Source organism: Arxiozyma heterogenica (genome assembly GCF_036370985.1).
Source record: "Arxiozyma heterogenica strain weizmannii chromosome Unknown scaffold_13, whole genome shotgun sequence".
Taxonomy (NCBI): Eukaryota; Fungi; Ascomycota; class Saccharomycetes; order Saccharomycetales; family Saccharomycetaceae; genus Arxiozyma; species Arxiozyma heterogenica.
The window spans coordinates 202,580-228,694 of record NW_027042666.1 but is presented as its reverse complement, the minus strand read 5'-3'; the positions used below and the strand labels follow the sequence as shown (position 1 = coordinate 228,694).

At 29.0% G+C, this 26,115-nt stretch overlaps 10 protein-coding genes across 10 annotated transcripts; 5 read left to right on the top strand and 5 right to left on the bottom strand.

Moving 5' to 3' along the window:
• Positions 1-112: 112 nt before the first annotated feature.
• PUB1 (Pub1p) lies at positions 113-1,525 on the top strand (the record flags this gene model as incomplete). Its single annotated transcript, XM_064857404.1, has 1 exon — positions 113-1,525. The coding sequence occupies one exon, from the start codon at positions 113-115 to the stop codon at positions 1,523-1,525; it is 1,413 nt and encodes a 470-aa protein (XP_064715710.1).
• Positions 1,526-2,364: 839 nt separating this feature from the next.
• On the top strand, positions 2,365-2,826 carry TMA17 (Tma17p; the record flags this gene model as incomplete). Its single annotated transcript, XM_064857403.1, has 1 exon — positions 2,365-2,826. The coding sequence occupies one exon, from the start codon at positions 2,365-2,367 to the stop codon at positions 2,824-2,826; it is 462 nt and encodes a 153-aa protein (XP_064715709.1).
• Positions 2,827-3,145: 319 nt separating this feature from the next.
• Positions 3,146-7,531, bottom strand: TRM3 (tRNA (guanosine(18)-2'-O)-methyltransferase; the record flags this gene model as incomplete). The annotated part of the gene is made up of 1 exon (XM_064857402.1): positions 3,146-7,531. The coding sequence occupies one exon, from the start codon at positions 7,529-7,531 to the stop codon at positions 3,146-3,148; it is 4,386 nt and encodes a 1,461-aa protein (XP_064715708.1).
• Positions 7,532-8,433: 902 nt separating this feature from the next.
• Positions 8,434-10,740, top strand: ATG20 (Atg20p; the record flags this gene model as incomplete). Its single annotated transcript, XM_064857401.1, has 1 exon — positions 8,434-10,740. The coding sequence occupies one exon, from the start codon at positions 8,434-8,436 to the stop codon at positions 10,738-10,740; it is 2,307 nt and encodes a 768-aa protein (XP_064715707.1).
• A 151-nt stretch (positions 10,741-10,891) lies between these two features.
• Positions 10,892-11,734, bottom strand: PWA37_000734 (short-chain dehydrogenase/reductase; the record flags this gene model as incomplete). Its single annotated transcript, XM_064857400.1, has 1 exon — positions 10,892-11,734. One exon carries the CDS (start codon positions 11,732-11,734, stop codon positions 10,892-10,894), a length of 843 nt encoding a protein of 280 aa, XP_064715706.1.
• A 556-nt stretch (positions 11,735-12,290) lies between these two features.
• On the top strand, positions 12,291-13,505 carry IWR1 (Iwr1p; the record flags this gene model as incomplete). Its single annotated transcript, XM_064857399.1, has 2 exons — positions 12,291-12,357; positions 12,526-13,505. The coding sequence occupies 2 exons, from the start codon at positions 12,291-12,293 to the stop codon at positions 13,503-13,505; spliced, it is 1,047 nt and encodes a 348-aa protein (XP_064715705.1).
• A 303-nt stretch (positions 13,506-13,808) lies between these two features.
• On the bottom strand, positions 13,809-15,992 carry NUP84 (Nup84p; the record flags this gene model as incomplete). Its single annotated transcript, XM_064857398.1, has 1 exon — positions 13,809-15,992. One exon carries the CDS (start codon positions 15,990-15,992, stop codon positions 13,809-13,811), a length of 2,184 nt encoding a protein of 727 aa, XP_064715704.1.
• A 630-nt stretch (positions 15,993-16,622) lies between these two features.
• On the bottom strand, positions 16,623-19,439 carry CYK3 (Cyk3p; the record flags this gene model as incomplete). Its single annotated transcript, XM_064857397.1, has 1 exon — positions 16,623-19,439. One exon carries the CDS (start codon positions 19,437-19,439, stop codon positions 16,623-16,625), a length of 2,817 nt encoding a protein of 938 aa, XP_064715703.1.
• Positions 19,440-21,034: 1,595 nt separating this feature from the next.
• HEM25 (Hem25p) lies at positions 21,035-21,985 on the top strand (the record flags this gene model as incomplete). The annotated part of the gene is made up of 1 exon (XM_064857396.1): positions 21,035-21,985. One exon carries the CDS (start codon positions 21,035-21,037, stop codon positions 21,983-21,985), a length of 951 nt encoding a protein of 316 aa, XP_064715702.1.
• A 188-nt stretch (positions 21,986-22,173) lies between these two features.
• YFH1 (ferroxidase) lies at positions 22,174-22,782 on the bottom strand (the record flags this gene model as incomplete). Its single annotated transcript, XM_064857395.1, has 1 exon — positions 22,174-22,782. One exon carries the CDS (start codon positions 22,780-22,782, stop codon positions 22,174-22,176), a length of 609 nt encoding a protein of 202 aa, XP_064715701.1.
• Between the last annotated feature and the right edge of the window lie 3,333 nt (positions 22,783-26,115).

The following is a 26,115-nucleotide window of genomic DNA, read 5'->3' as shown; positions in this document are numbered from 1 at the left end:
ATAAATTAAAATTCGAATATACTAGCTTCCTTCCCACCCAATTTTATTTTAGATCTTGTTTTTACGAATCTCATCTAGTCTATTAACTAATTATTCTACTTTATTTGATATAATGTGTCAAGAACAAATTACCTCTCAAGAAGCTAACCCACCAGCTAATGAAGTTGAAGTTTCTCAACAAAATGAACCAGTTGTAGACACCCAAATTGAACCTACCACTTCCAAATCCTCTAACCAGGATGAAAAACAAAAAAATGAGGAACAAAACGAAGAAAGCTCTGAACCAGAAAGCAAAGAAGGTTCTGAAAAGAGTGATACCAATATTGTCCCTGCTAATGCTACACAAGGTGGCAGGGAAACCTCTGATAAAATTTTGTATGTCGGTAACTTAGACAAGTCAATTGCTGAAGATGTCTTAAAACAATACTTCCAAGTAGCTGGCCAAGTTGTTGATGTTAAAATTATGGTAGATAAGAAAAATAATCATGTAAACTATGCATTTGTTGAATATTTAAAAGCTCATGATGCATCTGTTGCTTTGCAGACATTAAATGGTATTCAAATCGAAAACAACAAGATTAAAATTAACAAAGCTTTCCAATCTCAACAATCGACTTCCGATGAAAACACCTTTAACTTATTTGTTGGTGACTTAAACGTTGATATCAATGACGAAGCTTTGAGTAATGCCTTTAAAGATTTCCCATCTTATATTCAAGCACATGTCATGTGGGATATGCAAACAGGTAGATCAAGAGGTTACGGATTTGTATCCTTCTCTGATCAAGAACAAGCTCAAGTTGCCATGGATCAGATGCAAGGAAAAGAATTGAACGGTAGACCAATTAGAATTAACTGGGCCACAAAGCGTGAACCACAACAACATAACAATCATAATCATAATAACCATAATCACATGAACCGTCGTGGTGGTTTCCGTAACAATAATCATAACAGAAGAGGCGGTATGATTTCATTTGCCTCATTGCAGCAGCAAAATGGCATGCTACCAATGAATGGTCCAATGGATGGTATGGCTCCACAACAAAATCAACCACAACCTCCACTTCCTCCTCCACAACAACAGCAAGGTCCAATGATCCCACCACCTGTTAATCCACAAGCCATTGACGATATGATCAGAAGGGCCCCACCAAGAGTCACCACCGCTTATATTGGTAATATTCCACATTTTGCTACTGAAGCTGATTTAATCCCATTATTACAAAACTTTGGTTTCATCCTAGATTTCACACATTACCCAGAAAAAGGTTGTTGTTTTATCAAGTACGATACTCATGAACAAGCTGCTGTATGTATTGTTGCTTTAGCTAACTTCAACTTTCAAGGGAGAAACTTAAGAACTGGATGGGGTAAAGAGAGGACTACATTCATTCCACAAGGCCAACCCGGTGGTCCAATGCCTGTTATGATGGGCGATGCTGTACCACAACCAGAACAAGTTCCAGTTTCTGTCGAACAATCTCAACAAAATGGTCAAGAATTACAAGCTCAGCAACAATAATAAGAATAGGAATTAATAAATGAACGTTTTTTTTTTTTTCCACAAAAAAAAAAGAAGGACCAATATTAAATACCTGTATTGTTAATCCAAATTTTTTTTATTATTGCCATTTTGGCAGAGTTTAATCTTTTTTTTATATATGTAACAACATACTAAAACAAGTTTTTTTTTTCTCCTTATCTTAAATATATATTACAAATAATGTTTATATTTAATGATCTCTTTCGTATGATTATAAACTTTATTTTTCTATTTTCTTTCTTTTTTTATAGTTAAATTATATATCTCTATCTACATAAGCAAGTCGAGTTCTTGAAAATTTGTATGTAACTACACTGTATGGTTTTGATAAATGAGATTAATTTCCATCTTGTGATCAGTTGAAAACAATAGTTACATCTAAACTTCTGGCACTACGCTGTGTTATATCTTTAGAAGCGACGACTTTTTGTGTAGTATAATTAGGATTCGTCAAATTTGCCTTCTTCTGCTGCTCTTTCCCTTTGAGGAAATAAATATCCAAAACTGGTGTCTAAGATGTGCGATGCAATTTTGACAGGCATAATTCATTATGTATAGCCCTTTATAAGGAGAGGTGGAGAGATAAAAAACGGGGGTTGGTAATAAACGCACAAGCATATATACATATATATGTATATTTTTTTATAGAAAATTATATTAAATGCCATAATTAGCTCTTCGTTTTCTATTTTATACTTCAAGTTATGTAACAAATAATTGCAATTTTATACCCTAATAATTCTCAAGAATAAATATCCAAGAAAGCTTATACCAAGATAAATCTTACAATACATTAACATAACAATAAGAAAATAATCATGAAACATACTGCAAGTGGAACAAAAGAACCAGTCCAAATCGAAGAATTCAAAGCAGCCATTAGGGATATGTCAAATGATGAGTTGAATAATATTAGAATAGAAATTGAAAATAGCTTAAAACACCTACGCAGATCAAATGCTAGATTGCAAGCTTATATAAATAAAATTGAAGGTAGGGAATACCATTATGAGGATAATGAGTTATTAGATGATTTAAGTGCTGATGAATTGGATAGTATTGACTATAAAGATTTACAGCTATATTCCGAGTCCCTAAATGAAAATAATATCATTTTAAAAAATTATGAGGAAAGAATTGATGCATTAAACCAAGAGAATATTTTCAGGACATCTGGTTTACCCAAAAAGAATAACATATCAAACACTAGGGACAAAAAACAAGACACTGATTCTGAGATTTTAAATACATCAGAAAAACCTAATTCCATTTATTTATGACATGGTTAATGAATACTCTGAATAATATTATTACTTTTATTATTAGTATTCTTACATTCGCTTAACTTCCACCTACATTACATTATTCTTAATTCAATGTTTCAATTAATAACTTAATATCCACCCGAATTTATATATAATATTCCGATATGATGCATAAAAAAGGCATAAGGAAATATATATAACAGAATCTATTTTGTTTTATTTTGTTTGTTCAGTGATAATATATAATATCATTTTTTTATTAATTTTTTTCTTGATCTCTAATATACATAAAGAAAGAGTGTTCAACTACCTATGTTTACTTCTATTGGTGTCTTTATAAATGTTGAATAGTATATGAATGGACAATCACAGCAGTGGCTGTTTGAATATTCATGGATCTAATGACACCATGCTGCTGAATTTCAAGACATAGGTCCAGTTCCTTCAAAAACGGACCTGGGATACCATAAGCTTCTGTTCCTAATAAAATTAAACTCTTACTTGGAAACCTGTATTTACCATCTAATCGAATAGATTTATCTGTTTGTTCTAAACCAATTAACGTGTAACCTTCCGCCTTCTTTTCTTGCATATATGTAGAAATAGAATCTAGAGGTACCTCCTCCATAGGCATCCACTTTTCCGAAGAAAGTGATACATCTTTAAATTGTGGACTATCTTTTACTTTCAAATCTTGCACTGTAACTGTGTTTGCGCCAAGCACGTCGCATAGTCTACAAATGCCACCCAAGTTAAATGGTTTGTCGACTAGTGAAGCAACAACAATTAATTCTGATCTTTTAATATTCTCATTACCCAAATTGTCATTCATGTTATTTGAGTACCTCCTTGATGTAGTTAATAAATTACTATCCTCTACTTTACCAATTGGAAATAAATCTTCGAACTTATCAACCAGAGTGTTATACTCTTTGAATACATGAGATGGGATTCTATGTTGTCCTTGTCCTATGATTCGGGTAGAAACCTTACCAAAAATACCTGATAATGTCATATCTTCATACAATTCCCATGCTTTAGCATCACCTGTTCTTATTTTGCCAACACTATTTGGATTGCCTTTAGCATTATTAAAAAGACTCTTTAGAATATCTTTCATCGGATACGATTGGAGTTGTTCAGCAAATATTGGCCAAAACAATGTAATTAAAGAATTAGTAAAGTGTCTTACTAATGGCTTATTCGAAGTTGCATTGGAAACAATTGCAAATAAAAATTTAGTTAAAAGTCGTTTAGAAACATTTCTAATTTGTGATTTTAAAACAAGGAAAATAATTCTTTCAACACTTACTACTAAAAGAGGTTTACTGTGATCACCTAATTGGTTGAACAGTATTGTTTCGAAATCAAATTTATTTGTACCATCTTTATATAACATGCTCAAACAATATGCAATAAACCATTCTTTGTAGATTCTTGTTTCCATTGAATTCTCTGACTCTAAACTAGAAAGAACAGATTTGATGACATCTTCTATTTCAGACATCAATTGGCTTTTACAAGAGACATATAAACTCACCAAAACCAATTGCCATTTAAGTACCCGTATTCTTTCATTACATTTATCCCCGTTTGGTATATCATTTTGTTTAATTAAATAGTCGATGAAATTTAATTGAAATGATGAGCCACTAAATATTAAGCCTACAATTATAGACACCTGTGAAAAAACTTCATGAGTTCCATAAGCTCTTTTGTATAATGAAATATAACTTTTACTCATTTTGATAAATGTCTTATCATATAGATGACTAATAACAGATTCCAACTGGTAATCGTTCTCTTGTGTTGGTTCTTGAATAAATATCAAAACCAATATCGATGATAGCCAAGTATAAGAAATCGAGGTATTAAGATCATATTTATATTTCTTAAAGAACAATTCAAACTGCTTAGATAATATTGGTAAAAATCCCCTTTGTGTAGATCCTATAGCGCATAATTCTTTGATATATCTTTCAAGATTTTGTCTTTGTAGCGAGAAAGAATCAGAAACTGCAATAAAAATATTATTTGGGGTAAAAATACATTTTATAAGACAGGTTAAAAGCTTCCGCACTAATGTGTTTGCATTGTAATCATCATAATTGTTCCAAATGGTACAACCAATCTTAAAACATTTATTTTGTATCTGTAGATGTTCGGAATCAGCAGCATCACAAATAAGAGAGCATATTTTAAGTATTTCGATATCTCTATAATGTCTATTAATACTGTGACAAACATCCTTTCCCATAATCATTCCTGCTAAGATCTTCTCACAAAAACCAAAATCACAATCATTCCTAGATATATTCAAGCGAATTAATTTGAAAAAGTCTCCATAAACATCATCTTTATTGGTATTATTCATATTTTGAGTATCAATGTAATTAATCATTGCTAAGTATAATGCTTCAAATCTATCAAAATTCAAAGCCAAATCACAGTTATATCTTTCAGATAAAGAGACTAAAAATCTCAATTTATTTGGGGAAAATGATGTTAGAGTATAATTAAACAACGAATGGAAATCAATAGATTTATCAATAGTAGCCAAAGGATCATTGTAAATCACAATATCATAGGCACAACGATAAAGATGATCCACTGTCATGTCAATTAACATTTCTGGTGTCATCAGTTGTGTAATTCTTGTGGTAATAGCATTGTATAATTTGTGTAATTCAAAATTTTTATTCAATTTAGGAAATATTTTCATTAAACGTGATATAGTAGCCAATAATTCGAGATCATATTCCTTGATTTCGACATTAAAGAAGATGACACAAAGAGCATCAAACATAGGATTGGAACCTAAATAATTTTGAATTATGTTTTCCTTACCTTGATACCATTTATCAACTGATTCGACTTCCATTTCAAAGATTGGAGACCCTATTATATCCATGCTATCACAGCATAAACATTGATTGAAACAAAAAGTCATAAAATTAAGCCACTCAAATAAAGTCACAGATTCATGATCAATATAGTTCAATATTTTAAATAAAAGAGATTTTAAAGTGGTATCCCATACAAAGGTCTTACATTGAGTGTTAACAAATAATTGTTTGATTAGAATAAGATGTTTTTTATTTAGAATGGAAAGATCAGTAGTTTCGAGATATCTGTGCATACCATAAATCCCATAAATTTTGGCAGGAACAAAAGGTGTGTCAATGACAACATTAAGTATTGTTTCAATCATAATTGAACTTTGATCATCTTTAGAATGCCTTAAAATCTCATAGAATAAATTAGATACAGAATCACCGTAGGGACAAACATTGAGTTGAGTATCATCCGAACCAACAAATGCTGTTTCAAAAGAGAGGGAGTTATTTAATAAAGCTGGTAATAGAACAGATTGTGTCAATGAAAGGTTTGAAAAGAAAAAACTGTTTTTATCCTTTATTTCAAACATCAATGAACTCATGTACTGTTTTATCTCCACAGAGGAAGATTTGAGGGATGTGGAGAATAGAATTAACCCCCATGAAGTGTCGATAAATTGGTCATTGAAAAAGCCTATAATATCTGTTTTAAGGAATTTAATATTATTCAGATGTGAGTCCAGCGAAATTGTTTCGTATAATCTTATGAACCTGTTCCAAGATATTTTAATCTTAGAGTAGTTAGAGGGATGCCATTTAAGTTTAGTTTGACAAAGTTTGTCTAAATCAATCAAAGTTTGATTATCTGTAAAAACGAACCTGTTAAGAAACAATTTCAATAGAGATAATGAGATTTTACGATATTCAACGAGATGATGATTTAGAGATGCTTGCAAAAAAAGAATAAACTGATCACTTAAAAAGAATTCCATTAATTGGGTTGGTATATTTGGATGGTTCAAGGATCTTAATAGGAATGCCAAAAAGATTCTTAGTTTCCAATTACAATTTTTTTGATTCAAACAAACGTTGATTAAATAAGAACAGGTCAAACCATCTAAATCTCGATCTAGATCTAGATCAGATGAATAAATTTCTTGGATAATAGTATCCTGTCTCCATCTCATTAGTTTTGAACATTGTATGGCGATTGATTCTATATTGCAAGTTAAAAAAATTAATAAACATCTATCGATCAAAGTTATTAATTTATCATTAGAGGTAAAGATAGTAGTGTGATAAGGAGAATCTGTATTTTGAATACAAATTATTTCCAACAATTTTAATAAAATGATGATTGATTTCTCATCTAATGGGTTTTTGGTATCGGTAATCTCATTATAATTATTATTATTGGAAAGTGAATCTAATATATTTATGATAGAATTGTCATTATTGTTTTGAAATAAGCAATCTTTTTGATCATTAATATAGCGAATCAATAGAGAGAGAATATAGTAATTCAGTTTGTCTGACAAATCGGGTATAATATAGACAAATTTCAATAGTGAAATGAAATCATTATAGTCATTTAAAAAGATATCTTGAATTATTTCGATTGGCTCAACTTTATCTATTGAAATCAAAAAATAGTTAATCTTATTTATGATTTTTTGGAAAAGATGATTGACCAAGTTATTATTATTATTATTATTATTATTATTATTATTATTATTATTTTTAATGTTAATGATATTTGGTCCGGTAATATTTATTATTTCAAAAGCATGATCAAGATCATTATCATGAACTATTAATTGTTCAATTATTTTGTATTGTTTTTCCAAAGAAAGATGATTCAATAAAGCTGAACTTATGGACATTTCAAAATATATATATATATATATATATATTTAAATTCTTTGGATGGTTAAAAAAAAAAAAAAGAAAAAAAAGAGAAGGAGAAGAAGAACAAGTCAACAAGAAAATACAGAATTACAGTCAATTAGTATTAATAGAACTTTTCGGGAAGGAATAGATATAAAGAGTGATAATATTTTGTAATTATTACTGTTATTATTATTGTTATTATTATTATTTTATATTTTATCTCATCGTTTTTAGATAATCTCGAATATTTTTTCTTCCTTTTATTAAACAAAAGGAAGAAAAAGAAAGAAAGAAAGAAACGTTTTTTTTTCACCTTTGCAAATGTGATTGTGAATACACCCAGACACCTAGACATCCGAAAACAAGCAAGAATAGAATTAGGGGACAGCCTACAACAATTTCTTTTTTTTTTTTTTTCAATTTCTTTAATTTCTTCTATTTTGTTTTCTTTGGAGAGAACAAAAGAAAAAGAAAAAGAAAAAGAAGAGAGGGCAAACACAGATCACCACAAACGAACACCAAATTGAATTGAATTGAGGTGAAGTGAAATAAAATAAATAAAAGAGAGATCCACACTTATTTTAACAGCTTAATATTCTTTTATCATAAACCAACTAAAATGGCAATTGCTATTATATAATAAAAAAAAAACAGAAAAAAATTAAAAAAAATAAAAAACGAAAAACAAAAGACTAAAATTCTATAAGAATAGAAAAGGGCTTTATAAATATTATCCATATCTGTATATATCTATCTATCTATCTATCTATCTATATCCTTTCTAGAATTCTAATACAACCATCGTTTTCCTCATATGAATGATATTAAATAATATTCTTATTAAGTATACATAAAATAGTGAATTGCTATATATAATAATACTAATACTAATATTATGGGATCAAATTCAACTAAAGACACTGATATACAAAAACAATGTTATGATTCTGATATAATATCAGATATATCTAAGCTTTTATCTAATAATTCAAATCATTCTTATTCTTCTATTGTTCATGATACCAACAGTAAAAATAGTAATTCCTCATTGGAATCAACTACTTCTTTTCAAACAATCCCTGATACTCAATCACAGACTAACCTAATAAATACTCATAATAATATTCATAATAATAATGATAATAATAATAATACCGCTTCTCCTTCTCCTTTTCCTTCTTCTTCTTCTTCTTCTTCTTCTTCTTCTTCTTCTTCTCCCTCTCCTAGTAGTAATATTACCACTACAACTACAACTACAAATTTAAATACTGTTGATTCTAATCTTGATGAAGATACAAATGTTCAAAGAATGATCCATACAAAAATCTTACAGAAGGATAATCCATTTCTTAATAATTCTAACTCAAATCTTTTAATAAAAACAAAAAACCAAAACCAAAATCAAACTCAAAATAACAATCTTTCACAAATTTTTACAATGGCTACTGAAAAAATTTATAAGATCAAAAATCCTAATGGTGAATATTTAAAAAAAGATACACAAGAAAATACTACCATGACTAATACTGATACTGCTATCAATGATTTTGATATCACCAAAAATGATCACAAAATACTGACTTTCCAAAAAAAATCTCATAATAATATAAATTCAAATGGTTTAAAACATACCAATATCACTAACAATAAACCCAAGATTATCATTTCTGAAACTATTAATGTATCAGAGGGACAAGGCAGAAACTATATCGCTTATAACATAATATACAAGTCTAATTCTGTTAGAAGACGGTATAGTGACTTTGACAGTCTAAGAAACCTTCTAATAAGATTATTTCCAACAACTTTTATCCCCCCAATCCCTGCAAAACAAAACTTGAAAGTCTTTAGTAAAGCCTTAACTAACTCAAGTGCAAACTATCTTCTTCCAACAGATATAGGACGTTCCTTGGAGTTATCACTTTCAAAATTAAATGGTCCTTCAAATTCTCCAGACGATAAATTTATACGACGCAGAGTCAAAATATTGACAAGTTTTTTGAATCTTCTATCTGATAACGATGAAATCATGAATACATCAATTCTAGTCGAGTTTTTGAATCCTAATGCCCCCTGTTGGAACGATTTTATTACAAATTCACCAACTTTTTCCACTTTACCCAAAAATATCCTACAATGTAATCCATTGGATCCAACTAATACAACAAGAATCCATGCTTCTTTACCTATTCCATCTTCTTCATCCATACAACATTTAAAAGTCAACAACAACAACAATGGTAATGCTGATACATCGTCTAATTCAAATAATGATCTACAAAATAATTCAAACGCTACAATATTAAAATCCGATCAATCCGAAAATATTATTGAATCCTTTGGTGTTATAGAAAATAATTACAAGCTATATGAAACTATCTGTAATAGTGCATATAAATATAATAAAAAAATTATGAAAAATTTTGGAGATATGACAATTGATTATAAGGATCTTTGTCAAGAGTTTTTGAATTTTTCAAATAGGGAATCCCAACAGCTTGATTTGGCTGAGATATTTTTATATTTCAGTAGTGCTTTTGACAAGTCTCACAATATAACTAATAAGTTAGTTACAAAATTCGATAATACAATAATTGATAAATTAAATGAAATCACCTATATGGCCTCCTCTGTAAAAGAATTGATTAAATTCCAACGACTAAAATATGCTCAAAGGGAGATGATCAAAAAAACTTTACAAAATAAACAAAATCAACTAAATAAATTGCAAATAGGCAAAGACGAATTCAAATCTATTGATAAAATCATTGATCAAGAGATGGGGAAAAGTCATCAAATATCCTTCGAAAGACCTCAACGTTTACCAGATGATAAAGATACCAGTTACACTGGAAGGTTATTCAAAGGATTTAATAAATTGGCTAATATGGTCAGGGAATCTGTAATAAATCAAGATATTGATCCTGATCTTCTAATGGATTCTTTAAATAAAGAAATTGAAGAACTAAAAGAAATATGTTTCGTAATTAATAATGATCTTATATTCATTTCTAAAGAGATTAAAGAAAAACAGTTATCAATATTTTCTCAAATACGTCAAGATCAATGGTCTTTAATAATGAAAATATGTGCTAAAGCTTTTAAGGAGTATGCAGAAAGAAATCTAAAAGTTTGGAAAGAACTTAAATCAAATTATGAAATCGAAGAGAAATCTCCAAAAATGGCCTCTGAAAATAGGTAACAATACTATTATTTAAATAAGATAATATATAACCCATCCTATACATTTCCCTGTTTAAATGAAATAATAAAAAACAACAACAAAAAAAAAAGAATTTCCATTTAAATCCAGTTTTTCCTTTCCTTTTTCTTTTTTTTTAAATTGATGATAACTAAATTAACGTTGAATTGTTCATTCCACTAATATTCTTAATAATTTTTCTGTATGGCCAATTTAAATTGTTTATTACACTAATTAAATTGGTGTAATAAGGACCTTTTAAATTGTTAGCATCCCCGGTTTCAATAATATGGATTATTTGTTTTGCTAATTTTGTTGGACAAATATCTGGCGCCAATATATGCGATGATGTGTTAACATCTTTGAATAACGAAGTATTTATTCTTCCAGTACAAACAAGCAAAGTGGTTAATTTTATATTATTTTGTTTATTGACCTCTTTTATATAGTTGGTAACACATTTGTGAAAAGCAATTTGGCCACCTTTAGAAGCACAATAAGTGGATAATCTTGCAGGAGAAATACATCCTAAAATGGAGGCAACATTTATTATCATTCCTTGGCTTTGAACTAAAAAATCGTTTAAAAAGGTTGAAGTAATTAGATATGTTCCAAAAAGATTAACTTTCATAATTTTATCTATATCTTCATTTTCCATATCTTTTAAACTTGATAACTTTTGAATACCTGCATTATTTATTAAAATCATAACAGGACCGTGCCTATGTTTAATTATAATGTGTAATTTTTGTATTTGGAACAAGTTGGATATGTCACAACTATAAAAAAAGATATTTTTATGTGATAAAATATCGTTGGCTGGTTTAATTATATCAATAATTATCACAGTACAACCTTTCCTCTGTAGAATCTTAACAAGTTCTAGCCCCAAACCTTGTGACCCTCCAGTAATAAGCACGATTAATTTCTTATTATTCAGTATTATTCCCTTTTGTTCCCCAAAATGGCATGTCATACTCTCAAAATATTGCATTTTTCTCTTTTGTTTTTTAAATGGTGTTTAATTGATTGTAAGAACTTGAATTTATTTCTATTAAAAACCAATTTTATTGAAATGAAATAAATAGGAAACACTAATTTTTATTTATGCGGTCACCTTACTTTCCTATATTAAAATGATGAAACTAAACTGGCTCATAGTAATATTTAACATATGGAATATTATAACTGTGTTATCAAAATACTTGTCTGTTCTTCTTTATAGTGTCACAAAATGAGTGGATTAATCAACTTGGGAAATTTAGGTCCGTTTCCTTTCTCTTTTTCCTGTTTTGGATGTCTTTGTATCTTTTCATCATTTTTCAAATATTACCAATTTTGATTTGAGACAAAAAAAAACTTTAATAACATACAGTTCATACTTAACAGATATTGCCATTACTTCCAGTAGTCTTTTGTTGATATTTTGATGCTACAAGAAACCCCAACGATACTTAATACAAACTTGTATATTCTTATTTAAATAATATAGTAGAGACAAAAAATTGTATTTTTTTTTTTACAAAAGATACAAGACAGATAATTACATAATGAATGAGGCCCCAGAATTTATTAGAGTAAAAAGAAGAAGAAATGAAGATTCCGTTCAGGCATTAGGTATGTATTATTCCCATTATTATAGTATTTTTTTGGAAGGAAATTAATTTATTTTGTTCTTCTTCCCTAAACTTTTGTTTAGTCTCTTTGAATGTTACAAAATACTAACCACAAATCTGTTATAAAACACTACTGTTTTAAATCAGAAATAATGTATATTTTTTATAGTCCTTGATGAGGGGCAAAGAAGAAAAAAGGCAAGATATGTATTCAAATTAACTAGGACTGTTAATCAAGATTCATACGTCGAGAAGGAAAGTACAACAACACCTTTGTTGAAACTATCTGAAGAGGTAGATAATAAACATTTTGTATTAGAACGACATAACCGAAATGAAAATTCTAAAAGCGCAGATGACATAAATACTAAAGATATAGACTCGAATGGAAATGTTGATAAATCACTACCGGACGAAATTGCACAAATGGTAAATAATTATTTGAAGATACAGAGAGATTCTGGAGAAAAATTTACTAGACCGAAAAAACCAAGTAGAAAACATTTCTCATCAGAAGTGGCTGTACTACCTAGCTTAGACTATGTCTACGATATTTATCACTTAGAAACAATCCCTGAAGATGAATTCGAGAAATATCCTACCAATAATATTGGGTTTATTAAAATCGTAAATAAAGATTTAAATTTAATACCTGATAGTGATGGAGATTCAGACTTCCAGTTATCGGATGATGAGGATTCTAATGATGAAAATTATTATCAAAATGACTATCCAGAAGATGAGGATGATGATCGTTCCATTTTATTTGGATCTGATAATGATGATGAAGAATCAGTCGAAAATTTACAATGGACTAAATTACCACAAGAACCACATACTTCAGATAAACTACGTAGTGAAAGTTTTGCTCCATATTCAGAATTATTTGGAAAACTTGAAAAAAGTGACAACATTTTAAACTCTTTGAAAAATGCTAATATCATTGATCTAGATACAAGCACATATGAAGACAATGATGAAGGAATAAATAATATAGATGATTATCAAGATCCCTGGGAAGATAATGATGAAGATGAACAATACGAAAGAAATGAATTTTTCCCAGCAGATAGAGATGATCCTTTGGCGCAATACAGGGATAAAATATTCGGCAGATTACAAAAAATGATCAATGAGAAAACAGAATAAGCTATAATTAACATTTTAATGATATTGTTCTTTTTGAATTTGTCTTTTTTTTTGTTGACCAATTATAACACCCATTTTATTTTCATGTTAACATAGCATAACTATAATAAATACCATAATTAATTCTTAATTACGAGGTTCTTTACTTTTTCCTTTTTCTGTTTTACTATAATAATAAAGTGCCTTCAAAATAATCATTTAACGCATTAGCATAACCCGATAGCAAATCATAGATGTATTAGGTAGATATTTTATTACAACCAGATATATATATATATATTCTAAAACTACAGTGTTTGTCACCTATTCTTTTTCCAATAAAGTGGCGGTATGAGCAATTAATTGAAGATATTCTTTTAATTTACCACTTGATTGAAATAATAAATACAAGGAATCTGTTTCATTTGCAACTAATGAGGTAAATTCTAATGCATTCTTAATAAATGTTGGTATTTTCAACAATCTTGCAGCTTCTACTAATCCCTTATGAAGTTCAATTAAAAAATATGGTATATAAAGTGCACGAATTTCACATAGAACCATATAATCAGGTATTGATGCATTTGATGTAAGTTCAATTAAAAATGTTTTAATAAGTTCTAGTGTATTATTAGTATATTCTTGAAATTTCCCAATTAAGGTGGGAATATTTGATTCAGAATTTAATTGCTTGATGGCCTTTTGCCATTCTTCATACATCTCATAACTTTTCACTAAACTTTGGTATTCTAAGATCTCTTTGATTTGGATGTCATCTGCAACAATATCATCATTTGCCAAATTTTCCAGTTTATAAGAATTTATCACAACTTCAATATTATTGTTGTCAAAAAAATATTGTAACGATTTTATTCTACCGTTTAACAAGAATCTTCTTCCCATAGCAACAATAGATTTAATAGCATCATTGCTTAATTTTCCATCAATTAACCATTCAACAGCATGGATTGTGTGTTTATCTATACCACTTATCTCTGAAGAGACAACAATATTTCCTTCAGGAATATACATGGATTCTGATTCAACAAAAACACGTTGAGTAGTACGTCTTAAAATGTTAGCAATAGGTAGTCGGAGATAATCCATTAGTTCTAATTGTTCTTTCCTATCAGCAGATTCTGAAATAGTGGATAAAATGAATGAATAGGTCTCTAGTGCATCATTGTCATTTAAAAACTTGATATATATTGGAATACAGGCATACAATTTGTTCAATTTTAAAATGCTACTATAAGCTGTGATTAATTTTACCTTATCGCTGTTATCAACCTTTCCTGGGGTAATTATGTCTAATATTATAGTAAGATGCGTGACGATACGCAATAGGTAAGGTTCATCTAATATTTCATTTGATGTTTCATTTCCTTTCATTATATCTAATAGCATTTTAACTGAAGAATGCACCAATGTATCCATTGTGTTTAGTATAATGGAGCCCATCAGTACTCTAATTGGATGACTACTTTCTCTAGGATATTTTGCAAAAGCGTTATTTAATATATTTGCCAAAGATGGAGAGGTTGAAGGTAAATTAGAGATTAACTCAGTTTTGTCAATCTTACCCTTTTGAAGTAAATAGTTTTCAATGTTAATTTGTAAAAGTTGATTCAAATTGACTAACAAATCAGATTCCCAAGTGGAACTTTCAACTAAATCTTCATCTGATAAAGTCCCTGAAATGTAGTAATAAATTGCTCTTTCATAAGGATCTAATTCTGCGGTTTTTGCTAATTCATATACTGTTCTTCTCCAAAGTGCATGTTTTTTAATACCCTGTTGGTTGGTAAATTCACTAGAGAATTGCACGTCTATTTTAGGATTTAAGTATTCCTGCATACCTGAAATAACCATAGCTAGAGTAATATTATCTGATAGTTTACACTCTTCATACACTTTTTCAAAATTACCAGATAGTAATAGCTCATAAATATATTTAAAAAAAGTGTGATCTGCAGATTTGTCTTCTTTATGTATTTTGGCATTACTGTCCCTCAAAGGGTAATCTAGGTCTGCACTATTTAAATCTCCATTTATAAATGTATGAGACCATTTGTGGACAGGTACTTTTTCAGGCTTATCCTGAACTTTAATGTTTTCTTGCAACCAAATAATAATAAGCCAAATTTCGTAAAGTTCTCTGTTATTTTGTAACAATTCTTTTTCAAACACTGAATTAGAATTATATTTTTTAGCTTCTTCTAATTCTAATGATATATCTGATGTTCTGAAATCTAGCAACAAATCGAAAATGTGCCAAAATTGAGCCTCGAGTTCCCAATTAGTGTATGTAGTTTGTAACTCGTCTTGAAATTTAGTATCAATTAAACTCAAAGCTGCTTCACCTGCAATCGAACGATATTCCTTAATAATAGCAAATGCATCTGGTTGTTTTGCATCATCAAAGGAATCAGCTGCATAATTTTTCAATACTTCAGCAAAATCTAAAAAGTGTTGTGCCTTTCTTGATTTTTCTAAATCACTCTCCATATTAAATCAGTGATACTTTTATTGAACTGAGTTTTTATATTTTGTAGTTAGAGAGCAGACTGAACTTTCCTGTATCTCATATGATGCCTACACATTTTTATTAAATATTAAATCTCATACTCTTTTTTTTTATATTGTAGCTTTTCTTTAGTTAATTTTCAAATATTCAATATGATCACTCTGAACGGAAACCTTTCAAATATAGTCTTCTATAAACACACAATTTAGAAATTTCTAAAGTTGAAATGATCTATAGGGAGAACACCTTTAGCTATAAGAGAAATCTATTGGTAGGAGATGCCAGTATCACGACAACTGTTTTAGAAATCTAAGGGGATAAAAAAAATATACAGATTAAATACAGGGTATCAAATCATTTCTTTTATGTATAAAGTTCATTAACTGCACTTTGTCTATTAATTATTTTATTATCCAGAGAGGTTTTATTTATATATGCAAATTATATATTCTATCAATTAATACTCTTAAAAATTTATTCTATATGTATTCCTAATGTTCCCTTTCTTTTCCATTTCCTTATTTATTTAGTTAATGCAATCAATGTCATTTAAATTTTTCTTTCTTAATGGCAAACTTATCTTGAAGTTGAAAATAGTATGTATTGATCGCTTAGACACAAAGCCATTCAGCAAATGGACACCATCCCAAACCCGAATCAGAAACTACTATGGCAGTCCAAATTCCTTGTTCCTTAATTTTTATCTTTGTTTCCCATGTACCAAACAAGGATTGTGGATCTCTCTTGTGCAGTTTATAAATTTCACCTGATGGTGATTTGATTGCCATCAGTTGCTCTTTATTTTGAGATACTGAATCATATATTACTCCATCAAATGGTGTTTGAATAATTTCAAAAGTATAATCATTATTAGGAAACAAATATCTATTCTGTGGTTCTTTGATATACATTTCCAAATTTTGTACATTTTCTGATGGCAACCTAACAACGAATTCATACTTCATATCAATTCCTCTATGCTCCAACGGAATCATCATTGTTAATGGATGAATATTAGCTCTAGTTTTTTGCTTTCCTCTAACACCTGAGTGAATGTACAATGTACCATTCTTTGCATTTGGTGGTAAAACTGCCTTCAAAATAGCAATTCTGCGCCCTGAATTTGATTTATGCATTTTTATTTGAGATAGAGATAATTCCATTTGACCAAATTCATATTGTTTGTTTTCATCGACATCAGAAACAACAACCGATGTAAATACTTCAATATCATTCGGAATCTCAATTGAACATTCAAATATTTCTGTATCTTCTAGGTATGATAAGGCGGTACTGTAGTTATAAAGTTTAATATTATTCTGAAAAAATGTGGGAAACACTAATGGCAAGCAAATAGTTGAAAGCTGATCTATGCTTGGAACAATATGTTGCTCGAACTCTCTTGGTGGTATATGAGTGTAAATGAAATTTAAAGGTTCAACAAGAAAATAACTATCATCAGCCTTTTTAGCAGGCTTATTATTAACAAATTCATGGATAGGGTTGGTAGTATTACCTAGAATAATATCGACAAACCTCCATTCTCTGTGGACAAGAACTCTAAGCCAGCAATGATTGAACTTGAATTCATAATTATTACTATTTGGCGTTTTTAGGAACCCAATAACAACTTCACATGTGATACCCAGTGCATTTGCTAATTTTTTAAATAACCATGTTAACTGATATGGAGTACAATATTGACTGTAGAGAACTTGATCCAAATTGCGTGGTTCACAAGTGAAGTCTGTAGTTGAATTATCATCAATCAACTCAAACTTTTCAGCACAAAAAATGTATATACCTCTCAGGACATCTAAGGATGTTTTGTACCTTGCTGAAAAGTTCATTCTTGCCCATGAACTTAGACTAAAATTACCTAATTTATTACATCTTTTTCTTGTCATTTCATCTATATACTCACAGTTCAATTCTGTTAACATTACATTTACCATACCAGGTTTACCCCCGGATTTGACTTCATTTGTATTTAAACCATTGTATATTGAATCTTGTGGATGCAAAACTAACTCTCTATGTTCTTCCAAAGCTCTCATGTAACGTGGATGCTTTTCGTATTTTGTCAAAGTTCTTGACCTATTAACTTGTGATTTTACCGTTACCCAGTCCTTAGCCTCATTTTTATCAGATATATTTAAATTTTGAATTGAAGGTAATTTAGGCAATTTGTTGATTGAAGTCGATATTAAGGGTGATGACCTATTACTAGAAGAGGAATTAGGAATCAATTTTCTTAATAAATCACCCATTTTACCATTGTTGGAGTTTTTTAAATCATTGTTTCCATTTTCAGACACAGACTGAGAGTCAAATATAGATCCGTTTGGGAAATATCGACTCGATTGAGATCTTTCCAAAGAATCGGTAAAGGATTGTGCATGTTTATGTCTAGCAAAACTACCTGCACTGGTAGCACTGAAATCACTCATTAATGCAAAGCTATTTTCAGAATCAGTTAACGATGAATCCAGATACTTGGAATTAGAAAATATAGCTGTAGACATATCTCCATTAGAACTATTACTAGAGTACAGTTTTGAATTTACCGAGTCTGTTCTCATTACAGAATCATGTGATGTTCTTTTATTGAGTCTATAAAGTTGATGTGAACCTACCAACTGCTTTTTTGTGTGTTTATAAAAATTTGTTCTGTTAAGTCTACTGGAGTTATCATTTGATGGTGAAATTGGTGTGGTTAGTGATGGTGAGGAAGAGGATATTTTGATCCCATTAGGTAGGGGAGGTAAGGGAGGTAATGAATTATTCTTGCCCTGTTCCCAAAATGAATAATGGTGCTTCTTCTGTGATTTGAGCTGATTCAGATCCGAATAACTATTAGGTATATTAGAGCCTTCTTTTGACATTGAATATAATTCTGGACTAGAACTATGATCAAGTTCATAGAATCTATTCGAATTCACGTTTTTTTTGTGAACTTCATGTATGGATCGGTTATTATAATAACCGTCTTGTGATAAATTGGATGACATATTAAGTTTTGAATAATTATATGATTTAGGCATTCTTGTCTTTTTGGAACTTTTCAGATTAGCGTCTCTCGATGGAATTGGAGGTAAAGACGAAGAAGTAGAAAAAGAAGAAGATAAGGAAGAAGATGAAGATTTTTCTGTTGCCCATTTCTGTTTTTCAGATACCTTAATGGAGTTTAACTTTTTTTCTTTAGATTGATCTTCAGTTAGTAATGTTTTTTCTTCTAGGATAACAACAAAATTGTTAGGGAAATAACCAGCACATTTTCTGTTTCGAAGTAATTTGCCATAGTACCAATCCCCAGTGATTCTAGTAACCTCCATAATATCACCTTCCAAAAATCCTAGGTCATCTTTAGTTTGGCCAGACCAGCCATATTTTGCTTTGACTTTAAATGGTAAAACTGCTGTACTCATGAAAAAAAGATCATTTAATTTATTTTGTTAGCTCTAAAGAATCAAAAAAAATAAAAAAGGAAAATTCTCTACTCAATTTAATTTTGTTAACAACTTTAAGAATGTTAAAAATCAAATTCAAGTCGTTCTATGATTTAAAAAGGGAATATTTTTCGAATAGTTTTATTTGATCTGATCTTATACTAAACTGCTAATATATATATGTGTATATATGAAATTTTTTCAGATGAAAACCTAAAAAGACACCATTAGATACATAAGATAATTCTAAATCGTACGATTTGAATGTAAACAAAAAGAATATGTCCTTAAGTACATCCTTCAAACAGTTACTACCAATATGATATAATACTTTGCATAAAAAAAAAAGATGGGAATTCCTCAAATATCTATTTGCTGGTTTGAAGGTTTTGATTTTTTCCTCTTTAGGTAATATTATTGCCAGCATTTTTGTTTTCCAAAAATTGAATGGTAAAATGCAAGGATTTTTTCCTTTTTTCCTATTTTTTAGACCAGGGTTGGCTTTTTCTAGTTAGGATGTAGCTACTCTCTCAGGCATACAGTTAGACACAGACTTTAGGGTATATTTAAGAAATTGAAAAAAAAACAAGTGTAGCATACAAAGTGATGTACCAGAAAAAATACGTATGTTGTTTCATAAGAAAATTATCCTGTGCTAATGAAATCCTGAGAACTTATAACCTTCAGTCTTTCTTTGTCTTTCTCTCTTGTTTTTTGCTCCTCTGCATAGTTTGTAATAAAGACATCTTGGTGATATGCCCAGGTGATCCAGGACTTTTCCCTCACATACTTCATTATTCTTATTCTTGGTAGAATAACTCCCCCCCCCCTTTCTATTATTGAAAAGTTTTAACATCTCTCGATTTTCCTTTTCTTTTTTCTGTTTATTTTATTTTATAGGGGTAGCCATCTTGAGCTTTTCTTCAAGAAACAAAAAAAAGTGTCGTTGATACAGTAATCACACTATTGTTTTTTTTTTTGTTTACCTTTTTTGTTCTTTGTGTGCGAACTAATAAAAGCTTAAAAGCTCGATTTATTTATTATTCAAAAGATAGCAAACAAGTGGACTAAACGTCAATAAGAAAAAAAATGGTTCTACCAACGGGCTTTCTACACGAGAGAGAGAAAGATCTCTTTTAGAAAGGAATAAAACTGTAATCATTGATATACGTGTTCAATACAGAGCATTTTTTTTTTACCGTTAATGTGGTTTGCCTATCAACTATTGATTAATAAAACTTATTTGATTAGACTTTAACAAAAAGAAGACTAAAGAAAATCATTTTTTAATCAAGTTATTCTGTAAATACACGTTACATTACAGTATCACTAAGTTAAATTCCCAGTTTTATTTTATATAACTCCTCATTCCTTTCTATACTTCTATTTTTATTTCTCTGTTTCTTTTTCCCTCCTTTATTTTTTTTTTTTAGGAAAAAAGCACTGCCTGTAAATATTCATATTCTAACATATACCCATCAATAATAATAATAATAATAATAATAATAATAATAATAATAATAATAATAATAATAATAATAATACCATCGATTTTATTGGATATTATATGAGAAATGGGGGAAACATTGAAAGATCAGATTCCTAAGTCTGAGATTGGAAAATCTCATAGTAAATCCACTTCTCATTTAATTAGTGGATTTGCTGGTGGTTTAACATCAGCTGTGGTTCTACAACCTTTGGATTTATTGAAGACTAGAATGCAACAGCAACATTACATGACATTATCTTTATCTATTAAACAATTGAACAGTCCCTTAGAACTTTGGAGAGGAACTTTGCCCTCTGCATTAAGGACATCCATTGGTTCTGCATTGTATCTGTCCTGTCTTAATCTAATGAGGACAAAAATAAATGATTATAAATATATCAAAAAAGAGAGGATAATAACGAGCAATAAGAGTAGTTCTTTACCTAAGTTGAATATATATGAAAATTTAATCACAGGTGCTGTTGCAAGGGCATTAGTCGGCTACACTACCATGCCCATAACGGTATTGAAAGTTAGATATGAGTCTACTATGTATGAGTATACAAGCATATTACAAGCATCAAGGGATATCTGGAAAAATGAAGGCATTAAAGGCTTTTTCACAGGATTTGGAGCAACCTGTCTTAGGGATGCACCATATGCAGGTCTGTATGTTTTACTCTATGAACAAACCAAGTCCCTCTTACCTAAAATCATTCCAAAAAGATTTATTAGCTTTAATTCAGATGGAAATTACTCCCTAATGACATCAACAACTGTAAACTCAACAAGTGCAATTATTGCTGCAAGTATAGCAACTAGCATAACAGCGCCATTTGATACAATCAAAACTAGAATACAATTAGAACCTCAAAAATTTCATAATTCGTTTCAAACATTAAAATATATTCTGACAAAAGAATCTGTAATCAAAATATTTAGCGGGTTGAGTATGAGACTAACGAGAAAAGCAATAAGTGCAGGGATTGCGTGGGGTATATACGAAGAACTTTTAAAATATTTTACAAATAAATGAGACAACATAAACATGATATAATTCTTTAAATGATAAACAATAACAAAAAAAAACGAAAGACAAAAAACAATTTTATGATTATTCTGTTTGGGTTTCGTTAGCTAATGTTTTATTTACAACTCTGTTCAATACATATTTACAAATAAAACTGGGAAAACAAAAAAAACTCTAAAATGAAATCTTGGTAGTTAATATTCAATTGCTTTTGAAATAGTTATATCATGTCCTGGCATCGCCATTTTTACTTCCTTGTTTAACAGATCTATAAGTTTAATATTATTTCTTAAAGAAATCCATTCATTTTGATAAAAATCAAATCTATTTGGTCCTGAAACTGGGGAGGCAAGCCAAATCTGTTTGTTCGGTGGTTGTTTATTAATCACATATGGACCCAATTTTGCCAATTTCAATGTCATAACACCATGCTCTAGTTCTACTTCAGGGATTAATTCAGGATAATCCTCACTTAGTATCTCCAATTGTTCAAAAATCGAATCGAGAATCTTGTCAGCTTCGTTGTGATATGTGTTTAGTGGTAAATCGATAATTTCTTTAGGTACATTCATACCATTAGTCGACGTGGTGCTTTTTTCTGAATAGAGCCTTTTAATCATTACGAAATTTGTACTTGGTACTATGTTTTTTTGTCTGATTATACTATTATTTTTATTTGCTATAGGAATATATAAGCGTGACGCTAGTGAATGAAATGGAGAACCATATCTACACCCAACAGTGAAAGTAGACATGCTTCTAATATTTCTATTGGCTAATAAAGAGGTATTTTGTTTTAGCATTTTTATGCAATAATTTTTGAAAAATTGAATCAAGCGGTTGCAAATAGACAAATCACTAGTTATGTGTAAGGTTTACTGGTGTAACTTTTTAGATAGACCAGATAGGCATAACTAAAATAGAATTGATGTTTATTTCTATTAGACATGTAGCTAACTGATATATAATAATATAGCTAATAAGAAAAAAATACTTAACCATTATTACTTGCTAAATGAATAAATACGTGGGAAAAGATCCCTAACTACTTTTTATTTATTTTTTTTTTGCTTTCACGAAATTTCACAATATCGTTTTTCCAAATGAAAAAAAAAAAAAACACACCAAAAAAAAGAATCGATGTAATTTTTTTAATATGTAATACCTTCTGTGACAAAAAAGGAAAATAGATAATTTGTCATAAGATTTTTCTCATAAATGACAAAAAAGAAACAAAATCAATTAATGTTTTTCCAATTGATATTATTATTTGACCTGTATGGTCGATGTAATTCAGGTTTTTTGAAATTATCTCCAATTATTTATTCAAGGATATGAGTATATCTTTGTTTAACAGAGCAGTGCTATTTTGAAGCTTCACTTATTAAACTTCTTTTTTAGCACTTTTTTGTGTGCATTAATTATTCATTCATTATGTTCTAGTGGAGTATACTAAAGGATAAATGTATCACAAATACTGTTTTCAGAATATACAGCTTTTTTCATTTTTCTGTAAAATTTTCAAATCAAAAATGTTCGAAATCTCTTCTTCCTTTAAAAAATTAATATATCAAGTGAATTAATTACTGTTCCTTACAGTATTAGAGGTGTCAAAAGACTTACTACTAGTCTGTTGTCTAATAAATTTCTCTAAACTACCTGAAAAGGTAAACCATTCAGTTTTTTACGCTTTCTAATAAGCGAATTTTAACAGGAACACATTGTTGTTTTGTAGCTTTTTTTAAATTCAGAAATATATATGTGTGTGGATAAGTCAATTTTACTGTAAGTGATAGAAATAGTAATATTATATATTAAATTTATTTTTGTAGGTTTCCAATAAAGTAACTAAGTATGTTAAACAATGGATTTAAGCTTTATCAAGCCTTTATATTTTTTCCCTTTAATTTATATTGAAATAAGATTAGAGATCTATGTGATAATCTAAATTCTTTGTAGCAAATGATTGAAATTTTTTATAGTAACTTATAAAAGAAGAGTTAAAATAATATGTAGTATGGTGTACAATCGTTATATATGTGTATCAAGTATGTAGAACAAAAAAAGATGAGTAATATGACAACAATTTATAGTACCACTAATATCCTGCTATAAGTTATATTATCTTTTTATATTAATTTAGAATGAACACTAATAGAATTTTTGATTCCAAAGCTTTGCGTCAACATTTACAATTAATTTAAAATTTTTGTTGTTATCTTTTTTCTTGTACTCTCTTTGGAAAATTGTTGAGAATGAGCGCCTTTATTCATTGGATATATAGTAAACATTCTCAATATTATATTAAACAGATTTAGTATACAAAATTATAATAAAGTTCTTCATTTTCTTTCTCTATATACAACATAGAAATAATTATATACAAAGATTGTAAATAAGATAAAAATAATGTATGATGAAATCCTTGGCTTTATATATGTTAACATTCAACCATTTTCCTCTACGAACAGTAAGATATTTAATAAACAAACTCAACAACATTTGGTGACCTCTCAACAATTATTACTCAACAATTTATCGTTTAGTGTCTGCTAAAATCTTATTGTTCTATCTATTTCATTATAGAACATTTTATTTCAATAAAAATAAACAAGAAAAGTTGTTTTATCACAAAAAGTAAGTACAATACATAGAACCGTATATAAATATAAAAATCATATTCAGAAATTGTATTTTGAAATCTATATACTAAAGAAAATATCTATAATGACATTACTGTTTTTACATTTGCTACAAAATTTTATTTGGTAAAATTTTATTTTGTTTAGCGAAAAGTAAACATACTTAAACTAAATGTAAAATGTTATTTCCAAATATGATAAGTAAACTGGTAAAATAAACAACTACTTACCAATTTTTTTAAAAAATAATCATAAGACCTAATGTATTACTAAACCAATATTTTTCTGAATTATACTTAGAGTTGTATTTACTAAGCAAAAATTATCGTATTGAATAACTCAAAAATAGAATAAATTACACTATATATCTTTAAATGTCTTGGGTTTACACCTAGAGGCTGCATATAATATTTATATTATAAAAATTATCTTTAAATATATATATTTATAATACTAATTCTAACAAGTTTACTTTATTATCAATACTAAATTCTCATTTTACAAGTGTTCTGATAAAAAAATTCACAATAATATAAAACTGTTTATAAATGGGAAGTGCAGAAAGTATAATAAAAATTCAAGGACAGTAATTTTTACAACAGATAATCAATTACTATGATGTCTTTAATAGCAATGCTATACAAAAACAACTATTTTATTTAATGTTCTTGTTCGTGCTTTACACCTACATATATTATAAATTATATATGAAAGAAAAAAAACAGAAGCTGGATTATCTACTAAAATTGTTATTCTTTTTTTCATTTCTGAAACTCGATAAACTATTACAGTTGATGTATTAGTGAATTAATAATTCACACCCTAATCATTAATTGTAATAATTCAATAGAACCTCCTGGAGCAGCTTAAACAATGTATTATAGTAACATAGTAGCAGGAGTATGTAAATATGTGGTATATAACCATAATAAATAATTCTTAATTTGTCTAGAATCTTTTATAATCTTGATGTTAATAATATACTTTATAACTAACAACAGCTATTGTAACATAAAGAGGCAACGCCACCGAGATTACGTAAGATTCTATCTGAATCTAAGTTATCTATTGTGTTTTAAGTATAACGTGTCCATTTGCCACCTGTTTTGTACAGCATGTTTACACATCTCTGTTACTGTGCCACCATAACATATTATGTTATGTACACCATGTTCATTATAGTTTCTACTACGCCACCATAACCTATTGTCCTTAATGTTCTATGATCTTCGATCATATTATTGTAACTAATAATAAGATATGGATTACTAATTCATTAATATATCAAGTTGAATAGTTGATCAAGTTCCAGAAAACATACAAAAAGACAACGTTTTCTGAAAATGAAAACTATCTTCCGTCACTCCCTTCTTATACATAATTTATATATATTATATATAGAAGAACAACGCAACAACCAACGAACATCGAACGCAGAATACAATAAGCAAATAGCATAATTATATAAGCTTGATATAGTAGTTAATATATAAG